Source organism: Heliangelus exortis, chromosome 1 (genome assembly GCF_036169615.1).
Source record: "Heliangelus exortis chromosome 1, bHelExo1.hap1, whole genome shotgun sequence".
In the NCBI taxonomy this organism is placed as follows: Eukaryota; Metazoa; Chordata; class Aves; order Apodiformes; family Trochilidae; genus Heliangelus; species Heliangelus exortis.
Window position 1 is genome coordinate 160,669,195 of NC_092422.1, and position 13,558 is coordinate 160,682,752.

General features: G+C 34.7%; 1 protein-coding gene across 6 annotated transcripts in view; it reads left to right on the forward strand.

Moving 5' to 3' along the window:
- The window catches only part of CCDC91 (coiled-coil domain containing 91), a 107,728-nt gene that overhangs the window by 74,353 nt on the left and 19,817 nt on the right, over window positions 1-13,558 (forward strand). For all 6 annotated transcript variants that reach the window (XM_071733396.1, XM_071733395.1, XM_071733398.1 and 3 more), the window contains exon 12: window positions 8,567-8,680. In XM_071733396.1, the coding sequence (XP_071589497.1) occupies window positions 8,567-8,680 (114 nt within the window). The remainder of the gene's footprint in view (window positions 1-8,566; window positions 8,681-13,558) is intronic.

The following is a 13,558-nucleotide window of genomic DNA, read 5'->3' on the forward strand; positions in this document are numbered from 1 at the left end:
CTCTAAGGATAATTGTGTGTCACAAACCAAATTGGGAGGGACATTTCCAGCATTGCTTTTAACAATTGTAGGAATTAAAAATTAAATATGCTATAATAGCAGCTAAATTACTTTTCCAAATGTTGAATTTATAGTCTTTGATGCTGGAAATATCTGGGGTAACAGCCTCTAATTTAGTGACATACTTGAATGTTATAGTCTTAAGACATTTAAACAAGGTAAATTTAATTTGGTTGCTGTAATTTGGTATTGCTTTTTTTAGTGTCCTGAATAGCGACAACAACAAATGAAAAGACTTTTAGAATTTGAATTAAAATAGAAGGAAGTGTATCACAGAAGTTTAAAAATCATCTCTTTGGAAACAGAAATCATTCCTCTTCCTCTGTTAAATAGAATTATAAACACATACCTAATCAGTTACACAAAAAGATAGTTTATAGTTTTTCATGCTAAACCATTATTATAGTTTGGCTTGCTTACATTTCTAGAATAAACAGAATTATTTTATTTTGTATGTATTTTATTTCTTTTGAATTTAAAGGTATCCAGTGGTAAGACGTTTGTTTCCAAGACTAATTTTACTGTAATTATAACCTCTCAGGCATTCACACTCTTCTTTACAACACAAAGATAAGTGGTTGACTTCAAACCTAAATTCAAATTGAGAGCAATTGCTTGGGGTTTAATTAGATACAAATCATTTAGACTAGCAGAATGAGAATTGATACCAGTGGTGTAGAAGATCTGTTAGTAGAAAGGAGGACAATAAAGTAGTTGTTTACTACAGTAAAGAAAATGTAATTTTATAGCCTGTGGAACATGGAGAGATTAATAGGGGGACAACTAAGGTAACAAAGTTTGAGGAGACTTTTGATGAGTCCTGAAGATTTTTGGCAAAGAATTCCTGTAGCTGGATGCATCAGGTTGGCAAGGGTTCTACATTTATGAATTTGGGGAGCAGGTAAAATGTCCTAGGAAGAGCAGCAGATTAAGTTGGTGTGTTGACTCAAGGTAGGTTTACCCTTCCCAGCAGTGTTCTTCCAGAGTTTCTTGCTGATACTGCCTTTGAAGTTGTAACAGAACGGGATGGTATCAGAAATAATTTAATATTGATGGATGTATTTTTTTAGGCATAGTTTTAAATACACTGATATGTCAGTGCTTTTCTGAAGAAGATACTCAGGCTTTTCAGCTCAGGCTGCTAGTTGTGAAGTTGGTAGTATTTGAGGATCTAGTGGTGCACTTAATGTATCAGTGAGTAGCACTAAGATACTGGAGAGTGTTATGATGAACTTTCCCATGGATTCATTGCTCTTGATGTACCCATGTGGCATTAATTACATCTTTTTTAATACTTAATATCTCTGACAACTTCAATAACTGGAAAATATAATCTTATTCAGTTATAATATGTTATGATTTCTCTTTCAAAGCAGGCTCATTTTTCAAATACCTAATCTATTTTCAGTTAAATAAAATGCAGATTTTTCTTGAGATTTCCAAAATGATCTCCATAAATGTATACCATATTTGAAGTTACACTCTTTATTCTCTCTTTAATGAGTACAAATTCACTAGAGAGGACGGATTTCCATGTAGGAGGTTTTGTGGGTTTTTTTTTTCTTTTTTGATACATTGTATGGTGTTTTTACATGTTTTTCCAATGCTGGAAATTCATCCATTGGAAAGTGTGGGGTTTTTTCTTGAACACTTCTTTTAATAAAGAAGTGGTTGCCCTCTATATAAGGAGAAACTACGTAACAGGTAACGTGGCTAATGCAGAAGCTTTTTATCCAGAATTAAAAATTGTGGTGAAGCTACTAGGGTAAAACTGTAAACTTCAGTGAAAAAACAATGGGCACCACTCTCCACTGTCTTCTTTCTGATAATTTTCACTGTTTGAAAATCTAAAATCCAAAACCTTTGGGGATCAGGATAATAAGATCCATTCAGTTTGGGTTAAAGTAGAAAGATGATCTGTTGTATTTAAAATAAGTGGGCAATGGTGAAGAGCTATAGCAGTAGCTACTATCATTACAATGCCATCGTGTGCAGAGCTCTGTGCATGGTTGTTATTACCATTTTACAAAGGTAAATACTCAGTTATATAAATGAGGTGAAATCAGTGAGGGATAGAAGCAGCAAAAGAAGCTGAAGAGATTTTGTGTACCCCAACTTTTTGTTTTAAGCAAAAATCATTAAAAGTAAAATGAAAGCTGGCAGCTGCAGAGTTAGTCTTGGTGCGTGTCATAGCTTGAAATTAGTAACTCTCTTAAAGCACATGAAGACAAGAATCACCTTTGTCACTTCCAAAAGGCTTAGACTTAAAATACTGTCTAAAGCTATTGTAGTTTACCCTAATTCTTGAGGGAAAAAGAGCCTGAGTTCATTGTTGCCACAGATCAGATAGGTTAAATGCTCACGTGTTCTGAAAGCTGCAAATAATTAAGGGGGGGGGAGAGAAGGAGGGAGGGGAGAATGTACCTTTAATTTATTAGAAGAACTAACATAAACTCTGCTTCCTCTTGGACATGAGCAAAAGCACTAAGGCAAAATGATCATACCAATGGGAAAGGATTTCAGGAAAACTGAGACTGCAGTGTTTCATTCATCCAAGCCACACTGAGGTATACAGTGATATACAAGGAACAAATATTTTTACAAGAAAAGTTAAAAGACTTATGGAAAAAGAAAAAGATGATTTACCAGTAGTCTTTGCTGCATACATCTCTAAGCCATCAAGACAGTTGAATGCATTCACACTCCTGAAGGTTCATATGGTGATGTTCTTTGCAGAACAATAAATGTTTAATTAATCAACTTGGAATTTATTCATATAATTTTACTGGCAAGCTTTTAAATAGTTGGGAAGAAATGGATTCTTATGTTCTGTATGGGTTTTAACAGATATTTCATGTTTTTCCCTGAGTTTATGGATAGCAGCATATGCCATTTTTTGGAAAATAAAAGCAAAATGTCTGGAACACACAGTGCTTAATCTCAAAAAAATGAATGGTGACTTACTTGCTACATTATTGAGACTTTTTGGGTATTTATGCTAATCTGCTTGAAGGAGTGCTCTTGTTTATAGTTTTGGCATGCCTGAATCAATTTTGTCTTGAATGTCTTGAGGGTTTCCTCACCCAGTCACATGTAAGTGAACACAATATACATAAGTGAAAACATGAAGACATTGGCTTTGTACTTTAAAAACTGGCTGTGTTCTATTGTTTCTTTTCTACTATTGTTTAACTAAATTGTGAAACTTGTTTCAAAAATTATTATTGTCTAAGTATTTTCCCTTATTGCCCTGTATTTCAGAAAGCTGGAAGAACTAAGAAATAAAATGATTTATCTGAACAGTTATTACTGCTCTAGCTATCAGTCAGGTTTATTAGTTGTAGAATGGTCCTTTCTTAGCCCTATCTGTAAAAGACACTTTTTTTTCTTGTGCATCAAATCAGTAAGTGTATAGTATTTTAGAGGACAATATGATAGAAAATACACAGGGATTGGACAATTGTCCTAACCTTTTTATTGTCCAGTAAGACTACTTTTGCAGATAGATTGCCCAGCATATCTTCTTTAGGTGTCAATATGATGGAACCACAGTTTCCTTACCTTAAAAAACAGACACTGTGTGTAGTACCCGTTTCTTGATTTTGAAATCTGTGAATGAACTTCATATTGTGAATCTTTTAATGTCTTTTATTTTCTTCGTGTGTTGAGCACTGTAGTTTTCAGTTTTTCTTGCAGAATTTTTCTCATTTGAGCTCCTGTAATCACTTTCTATCCTGTCTGTTCATCTCATACACACACTTTCTCCTGAACTTCTTATGTTTAATATTCATTCAGCTGCTATTCCTGCGATGGTGGTACAAGAATCTGTATTTAATCTGTATTGAAACCGTGGTATTACAATACTCCCTACAACTTTCTTATGAAATCATCATACTGGTTTTAAGATGAAGCTATTTTCCAATTGCCCATACCTACTGTAGGTTCCAGAACTTGCATCTTATTTCTGTGTGATGCAATAGACAGCCTGGTAATTATGACAAGGCAGAGGATGGGCTCGTTTGGGAATCCCTGTATGGTGGAGAGGCAAGATGCCACTTCATAGCTGCTTGGCAGTTGTTTTCTGTGGTACTCTATGGTGTTATGCTTCTTCAGCAGGATTGGGAACTTTGATTTTAGATGATTGCTTTATGCTTTCTGTGGAAGATTGCCTCTTGACTCATTGAATTTGGAAGCCTAACTCACTTTTTCTTCCGTGCCTGCCTTGAGTGCTACAATAAAGCATTTATTCTGAAGTACTCAGGAAAATGGCATATTTGTTATCGCAGTTCCAGGAATAACTTTTTTCGACTTTGTAGGATTTTAATTTGGTAGGAGAGTGTTAATCTCTGGAAGAAAAATATTGCTGTTCATGTTTAATATTTTTGTATTTCCTGCAAGAAGTTGTTAGGTATTTTTCTCAACATCATCTTCTTACCCATTAGGCTTTTGATAACATAGTGTCATGTAATGTGCTGGACAATATTTTGCACTTCAAAGGATATCTCCAGCTCCTACTGCCTTTACTATATTATTCAACATTCAATGGGAGTGTTCACTTACTCTCAAGAGAGTATTTCCTGTTTCACTTTCTTCTTACTTTTCCACCTTTTTGCAGAAAAATTTTTGTGTCCAGTATTTATTGAAACAATGGTGATTATGTGTAGACAGAGAAGATCTTTTCATTAAAAAAAAATAAAAAATAAAAAATTGTATAATCTTGAGTGTGTGAGGAAGCACACAACTTAGTAGCTATGAGTGGAAGGAGATCCCTGTCATTAGATCAGTTTATTTTTAAAATGCTTGCAAAGTCTTGAAAAGGAGTAGACCACTGCAGACTTTGACCATGTCTGACTTTAGAAGTAGTTTGTAGTAGTTTATAACCACAGACATTATAATTTGAGGCTTACTGTTTTCTGAAAAACCACTAACATTGCAGTTTGTGGTTTAATTTCCTAGATAAAATTTAGTACTGCCACCTGATCCTTGTGTGGAAACAAAAAAATTTTCCTATAAAATTGCAAGCCATCATAAGGCTTGTTTTTTTCTCTTATAAATACTGACTGGAATTCTCTGGTATATGCACTTCACTATTTTTGTTTGGTTTTTTCTTCCTGCGGATATATATATTGTGACTGCATAGCTGTGATTCCTAATATATAGTTGAATATGATTTTTCAGTCGAGGACTTGAATAACTTTATTTTTTTATTAGGTATTCTAATTTGCTAACTTATGTCAAGCACATATATAGAAAGTCCTGTAAAGAAGCTAACTTTGACTATAATGTAGTCCTCCAGCTTCTGATCAGATATATTTTTAAAAAGAAAAGAAAGGCAGGAGGAAGAGTTGCACTGCAAGTGTAATTTGTAGAGTTCTCTTCGTCAGCTTCTTATGAGAAACTGGGTTTTCCAACTTTCTTGAATCTATCAAAATGGCGCTGAGAGTTCAAATAATCCTGTACCCTGTTTAGCTAAAGATTAAATAAGGGCTATTTTTTAACTTTGACACCAAAATCTAAGAAAGGATAAAATCTAAAGGTAGGTGTCGCATAACAATAAAGTGCATAGGAAGAGGTTAAGGAAAAGTAAAAGTAAGCATATACACTGACAGGATATACATACAGCTAAGACTTTTTGTTAAGGAGTAGTAATAGGTAAGATCAGAATTCAAATAATCTTTGTATCAGTTGGTAATTTACCATAATTGCCAAAATTAGAGTGAAGGCAGGCAGTGACTTTGAGAACTTAGAGGACACTTCAGGTCATGCAGGAGGAGGAGTGAAGATTCTTTTCACAGAAGAAAAAACTTGTATCATTGATTCATCTGAAGGAGAGAGCAAAAATACATGACTGAGTTGGTTGGGGCACTCAGTGTTGCATGGTCTTTGCTCTTTGAAGTGTTCTCAAAACTGGATAGGAAAGATAAGAGGTTGCTTCTCAGTTCATTGATACTGCAGCAAAGCTGTCATTTAAAAGCCTTGCACGATTTGTCACTGTTCCACTGTCATCTGTGTTTGCCTATTGTGAGTTGCACACAGGGGACAGTGGAAACTGCATCACCCAGTTTCAGTATTTCAGTATTGTTTCAGTATTGTTATAAGTGGCTGTAGTGTCTGTTTCCCAAGACATGAGCTTGGGAAGAAAGCTGTGTGTTTTCTTATACCGAATTTAGCAAGCAGAATAATGTTTAAACTCCCTTGAGAACATTCAAGTCACAGAAAAATTGAACCCTACTGTTCATCTTATAGTCTGCTTGGTGAAATTCTATCACACAGACAAAAAAGAAGCACTTTGGAGGAGCACTCCAGGAGTCTGGTAAATACAAAAGTTGGGTTTGGGGATGATGCCTGCTAAAGTAAGGGTCTTTCTCTGCAGTCATGTGGGATTGTCCAGTCTCATGGGTACATGATCTGTCTGTTCAGTTAACCATTGTCATGGCAGACTGTGATTGTTGGTACAATTTTCAGATTGTAAGTATAGTTAATACAGATCTGAAATAGTGAGTTTTCAGGTTTTGTTTCATTATGTATCCTATATTAATTATATAATATAAAGTAGTAAAAATTTATCTATTTGGAAAAAAAAGCATCTTTTGGTTAACTAGAATGTGGTGATGAATCACTTATAGAAGCATTCAGATATGAAAAGACCCTTAGGATCATAGAATTGAAACAGCCTATATTTTTATTTTTAAAAAAGAAAAATCGAGTTCATCCCATGACATTCTGATTGCAACTTACTGTTTATGCTAAATATGAATGTAGTGAGTAACACTGATAATAGAAATGTAAGTCATGAGTTGCTGCTGCATTCTTCAGGTACATGACTAGTATTTCTGCTACTTCCACTTTTGAACATGTAGCAAAAAAATACTGGAACTGCAATTGCTACTACCTGATATCTGAGCGGCTTCTTCTTCTTTGTCTCTAGGTGTTTTATAGTTTTCTGAAAATGTTACATTTTTGTATGACTCATTTTCTGGAGTCTTAAGTTTGTCGCTTCATTTTCCTGCATTTTGGAAACAAAACTCTGGCTAAATAATGCTCTGACTTTGCAATGCTGGGACTTAAGTTTTAGGACAGTGACTTTTGTTCAGGAAGTTTTTTTGGAAGCTGATAGGAAATGGTTCCCACCTTTCTCTACAGTGATCCATTGCTAGTACTGAATCAGATTTGATCTAGGGTAATGTAAATTTCAGGAATTTTCAGTGTAAATTTTCAGTTGAGTGTCCACTGTTACTTCTTACTGCTGTGTACAGAATGACCCTGGCATTTCCTGAGGTTTGGAAGCCAATTTATTGTCATTAAGGTCCTGTTCCTTAGATAAGTTCTGAATAGGCATGCAACATGGAGAAAGAGGAAACTGAAGGGTGCACTCATTGCTCTCTACAGCTTCCCGAGGATGGGAAGTAGAGAAGGAGGTGCTGATCTCTTCTCCCTAGTATCCAGCACTAGGGTGTGTGAGAATGCTTCAGAGCTGCTTCAGGGGAGGTTCAGACTTGTCAGAAGGAATCATTTCTTTTCTGAGAGTGTGGTCAAACACTGGAACATCCTTCCAAGAGCAGAGGTCGATAACCCAAGCCTGTCAGTGTTTAAGACAATGCCCTTAATAATTTGCCTTAACTTTGTTGAGCCCTGAATTCCTCAGGCAGTTGGACCAGATGTCTGCTGAAGGTCCCTTCAAACTGGAACTTCTTCCCCTCTTCCCCTCTTCCCCTCTTCCCCTCTTCCCCTCTTCCCCTCTTCCCCTCTTCCCCTCTTCCCCTCTTCCCCTCTTCCCCTCTTCCCCTCTTCCCCTCTTCCCCTCTTCCCCTCTTCCCCTCTTCCCCTCTTCCCCTCTTCCCCTCTTCCCCTCTTCCCCTCTTCCCCTCTTCCCCTCTTCCCCTCTTCCCCTCTTCCCCTCTTCCCACTTCTCTTCTCTTCTCCTCTCTTCTCTTCTCTTCTCTTCTCTTCTCTTCTCTTCTCTTCTCTTCTCTTCTCTTCTCTTCTCTTCTCTTCTCTTCTCTTCTCTTCTCTTCTCTTCTCTTCTCTTCTCTTCTCTTCTCTTCTTTCTCTTTTCTTTTCTCTTCTCTTCTCTTCTCTTCTCTTCTCTTCTCTTCTCTTCTCTTCTCTTCTCTTCTCTTCTCTTCTCTTCTCTTCTCTTCTCTTCTCTTCTCTTCTCTTCTCTTCTCTTCTCTTCTCTTCTCTTCTCTTCTCTACTAGTAGCAACTAGTACATTGTTGCTTCTGTTGGAATGTAATACCTCTATTGTCTCCCTTTCTTCAGCTCTCAGGGAACATAACGTATCCATTAACACAGTCTTAAAGGGATTATTTTGCATTTAGGCTGTTCAGTGATTAAAGCACTGATTTTATGTATTTTTTTCCAAGGCGTTGCATACATTTAGGGAAACTATAATTGAGAAAGGAGCATGGTCATGATAAAATTTTAGTAGGAAGGAAAGGGTTGACCTATATTACATTTGTGAAATATTTTTAATGCTTACACTTCCATATTTTCCTTTTAAAAGGAAATTGTCAAGGAAGCAATAATAGAGGAGCAAAAACGAAGTGAAAAGGCAATCGAAGAGGCAGTGAAAAGGACAACAGAGGAACTGATGGAGTACATTAAAGAGCAGAAAAGGGTGAGTTACCAGCCTAATGGGTTTCATTTCATGCAGTGAAAAATTGGTGGTCTGTTAATCCTGAAACCTGTTTTAAGATGCCCAGAAAAACAGAATCAAGAGGTCTGTCTTAAAGTTGCCATTCCTTTTTTCAAACAATTTGTTACCATAATATCTTTCTTCATGTATATTTATAGAATGCTAAGTTCATCACAAGCTGAAAAGCAGAAATCAAAACATCAGTTGAAATCTGCAGTATTTCTTATTACACTAAGTTAAAGATGGGGCAAAAATTCAGTCTGTCAAATTCAAATTGTGATCTGAGTTCACTTTATTGAAAGCATGTAATATCAGTAAGAGATACTATTTTCTGTTCTAAAATGAACCTTTTTGGGCAGTTCCCATGCACAAAAAGATCACTAACTTTTCCTCTCAACCCATATTAAATGAAACCTGAAAATGTATTGGTATTCTATTTAGCCTGATTTATAGCCAATGCACTGTAGTGTTCAGAAATTTGGTTACAGGTACTCTGTTAATGCTATATACTTGCAGTTTCATGCTTGTGTAAAAACAGTAAAATACAGCTTAATAAACAGTTTTATTTGCTTTCAGTAAGAAGAGAAAAAAATTAACACATTTCTTTTGAGACTCTATAAAAACAAGATGAAAATAATTTAAAATCCTCTCATATGACAGTAGCAGCCCAAGGTCAAATTCAGTTATTTTAGTATTCTCAATAAACTAAATCACTTAATTTAAGTCTACTTGGTAACAACATCCTCAGAAAGAAGTAGGAATATTATATTTTGCCACATCTATTCCCTATTTTTGTTGACGGAATAATATAATCAGAAATGGTATTTAACTTCAGAAGTTTCACTCTACTACTAAAGATTAACATCCGGTGAGCTCTCTTCCATTAGGCTGAGTATGCAGAACATGCACACATTTAGCACTATGGATCTTGTTGGCATAGATATCAGTTGAAATGTCTGGTGAAATAGATATCCAGGGAAAATGGGATCCATGAGGATGTTTCTTTATATCTGAAGTTGGTCATTTACGAAGCCTAACCTGTGGGGAAAGTGAAAAAGACTACTGTTAAAATAGCTTGTATCATAAAATAAATTGGTCAATAGGACCAGTAGTGCATGTTACCTTCCATCTAATCCATCTAATGCAGATTCCTTACTGTGTGTAGCCAGACCACATTTTTTTGTATTGACAGTAAATTGTGCAGACACTTCAATAGCAACTCATCTGTTCTTCATATCTTAGATTTCCATTTTTGTCAGGAATGGAGACTTTCTTCCATTTTCTGTCTTCCTATACACTGTCATTGTCTAACTACTGTTTATCTGTCTTGTCCTTGTGAAGTTTTCACAAATCAGTAAAAGAGTGAAAATATCATCTCCAAAGAAACAAACTCATCTTTGGTGTATCTAGTAGGAGCATTACGTCTGTTCATTTTATATGCTTCTTAATTATCAAAGTATTTCAGTTAACTTTTTTCCCTTACTGATCAATTGACACATATTTCCATTCATTAAAAAAAAAAAACAAACAAAAACAAACCATAAATGTATTTATGTATAATTACTATTTTCTGCCATAAGATTTATAAAGTCTGTCAGCATTTAAGTTGAGAGTGGAAGATTTTTTTTAAGTCCAAATCACCTGGTGTAATAGTAAAGGTGAATTTTCAGAGTGCATTGATTAGACAACCAGCCAGCTGGTTTATGGGATTAGCAGTTAATGTCAGAAAAGGAAATAATCTTTACAATAAGCTGTAAATTAGCAGGAAAGCAGTATCTGAATAAAATAAAATCTGTATAGGAGTATATTAATTACCTCTGCTTCTAATCCTTTTTTGAAGTAATGTAGATATTTCTAAAGGCCATAGTTTGGCCTTTTTTTTATTTTCTCAATGTGAAACTAGATTTTTCTTTTTGTGCAGTTCAGTAGCTACCTGCTGTTCTATGAAGCAATTCTTGAAAGACAATTACATTTTATATGACTTCCATGCCTGAGGTGATTCTTCTTAATAAATTTGCAGTTAGAAAGCAAGAAAAATACCCTAATAAAAATATTTTTTAATAATTCAAAAAGCCTGAAAAGATTGAACTTTGTGAAGTTCATCTATTCAGTAATGAAATTCCAGTGACATACCCCAGTGTTTTCAAATAAAATAGTTGAGATCTTCAATGCCAACAACTAATAAGTGGGGATCTATTTATTTATTTATTGAACAATAATTTCTCTAGGAAATCATTCAACATTTTGTGTTTTTTAGAAAGTGAAATGGTGTGTGGATCCAACTGCATTCCAGCAGTAAACATACTAGGAAGTAAAAATTTCCTTATGAATTATAGAGTAGAATATTTCAATTGGAAGAAATAAGGATTATCATCCAGTCCAACTGCTTCAAGTCCAGCTGCCCATACATTTCTTTACTGATTTCTGTGAAACATTTTATGCCATAAATGCATATCAATAAAAATGGGCATTCGGTATATTATTAATATTTATACTCAGTAACTTCTGTGTACATTTTGTTTTTCTTGGATGTATATACTAGAATTATTTAATTTACCATGTGCCAAAGGTCTGCTATAGAGTAGCTAGCAGCTAGGGAAAAAAACTCATGCTGTATTGTCCAGCAGAAATATGTGGCAGAAATCTGTATATGTGGCAGAAAACTAAACCTTTTTGTACTTTTTGGTCTAGTTGTCCAAATGAACTACAGGATGGAAAATATCCTTGTAGATCTGATCCTGCAAAAACTGGTTTACATCATTTATTTTATGCACTGTGATTGATCCTATTTACTTCAGATGACATGAACTGTAAAATTTTGGCATAAAAATTGCCTCTGTATCTGACAAAATCTGGAAGTCATCTCACACACAATTCACTGCTGTATTTAGTGTTTAAATTACTTTCAGTTCAAGTCTCAAACTGTGACTCTAAACTTGGTGAGTTCCAGCAAAATACCATTTAAGACTTTTGTATGTAGGTAAGTTACAATTATTGGTTATTTTTTTAATTCCAGGGAGAGTGGATCACATTTTAAAATTGACAGCTGACATGCCTTTTTCTGGCAGTATTGTGTCAGAAGGACACAAGCAAAATAAGACCAATTCAGTTGTTTCTCAAAATCAGAAAGTACGGAATGAGTTCATTAAAAAAAAAAAAAAAATCTGTGGTAAAACTATTGCCAATATAAGCCTATCAGTCTACTAATTTTTTATTATTTTTGTTACTACACATGCACGAGGAAGATTAGTAAACTTAAAATTTTGTTGGAGAGTGGAGGAACAGTAGGAAATAAGTTGGATTTTTAATGTGAAATTCAAACCACCTTTATTTTGACACTTCAAAAGTACATTTTCTGAAGCAGCCTAAGCTGCACCTTGGGATTCAGAAGAGAACCTTGTTGCTATCACAGTCTCTCATCAGTCTTTCATCAATGAGAACTGAAACAAGAATGCATAGATAGGCCATACACCACAAAAATTGTAATTTTAGAAATTTCTGTAATTATAGAAATTTAGTAATTTTTGACTAAAATACAGCATCTTGTAAGTCCAGGGCTTCTTAAAAAAATACACAGTGACAGCTGTGGGAGTTCTGTTCATCCTGTGTCAGATTTCTTTTTCACATTGGCTTCAGAAAGCAACTTTTTTTTTAGAATTAGATTTTCTGAATAAAAAGATTATCAGACTATCTAATTCCTTTCCCAAGCGGCCATAGAAGTGTCATTTTGAAGCACTTAGAGTAATCTTTTGCCAATTTGTATTAGGAATCAGTCAGCTCATCAATTTGCCAGTCAAATGGAGATATCAGTCAAATGGGAGGCCAGGATGGTTCTTTTTTTTTCCTAACTTGTTTTGTAGACTGGTCCACTATTACAAGGTCATCCACTTCTCACTTAGCCTTCTTTACTGCTTTCTTTAGTAGGGTGTCATTAAGACCTTTTCACACCTTCTTAATAATTGGTATTTCTGCCCATTATGTAAATCTGTAGAAGTATTTAGAGATAATATAAAATACTTGCTACTGTTTTATTTCTGCTTTTTCTGCATCCACACACAGGGATTCAGATGAGGTCACAAAGTTGGGGGGGTTTTGCCCTTTTAAGTTTTATTCTCTCTGTAATGTGACCTTAGTGTAACTGTTCATTATTTTTATCTACAGAATTGTTTGGGAATTCTTTATGTAATTGTAGTTAGGTGATTTATGGCCCTTTTTGTGTACAGAGTTCTACTTATCACCCCTTTGAATTAACAGTAAAAATCCCATTTGATTTTACTGTGAATACAAGTGCCTCAAAAATATCAGCTTTATCCCATATGCAGAATTTTAATTCAACTTTCCTAGTTATTATATGGGAATTCTTACTCTTTGAGTTATTTGTTTTGGGGTTTTTACTCTGGGGTCATTTGACATTTTAAATAATTTTATTACTTGAATTTATTTTCACTTTATTGTTACTTATTCAACTAGATTTTGTGTGAGACATTTATGCACTGTTTTCTGTCTTTGCTTATTTTTTATCCATTCCTGTAATTGACTTTCAGTACTGTTCATTTGGTGTTTTAAAATCATTATTTCCAGTAGTGTCAAATGATTGAACTAGGTTCTGAAAGGGTGACCTGGAATTTTTCAATTTAATTTGTAATGATCAGATCCAGTGTGATCTGAAATAATATCTTGCTGTGGACATTTTTATTTCCTGTAATTTTTCAGATTTCTTCATTGCCCTTTTTTCAACGAATTTTTCCTGTATAAAGTGTATAAAACTAACATGCTAACTTACATTCGAAACCACTGGAAAACTATTGAAAAACCTATATCTAGCCTAGAATTTTCTGTTCCAGCATGTGATTTTTGTAG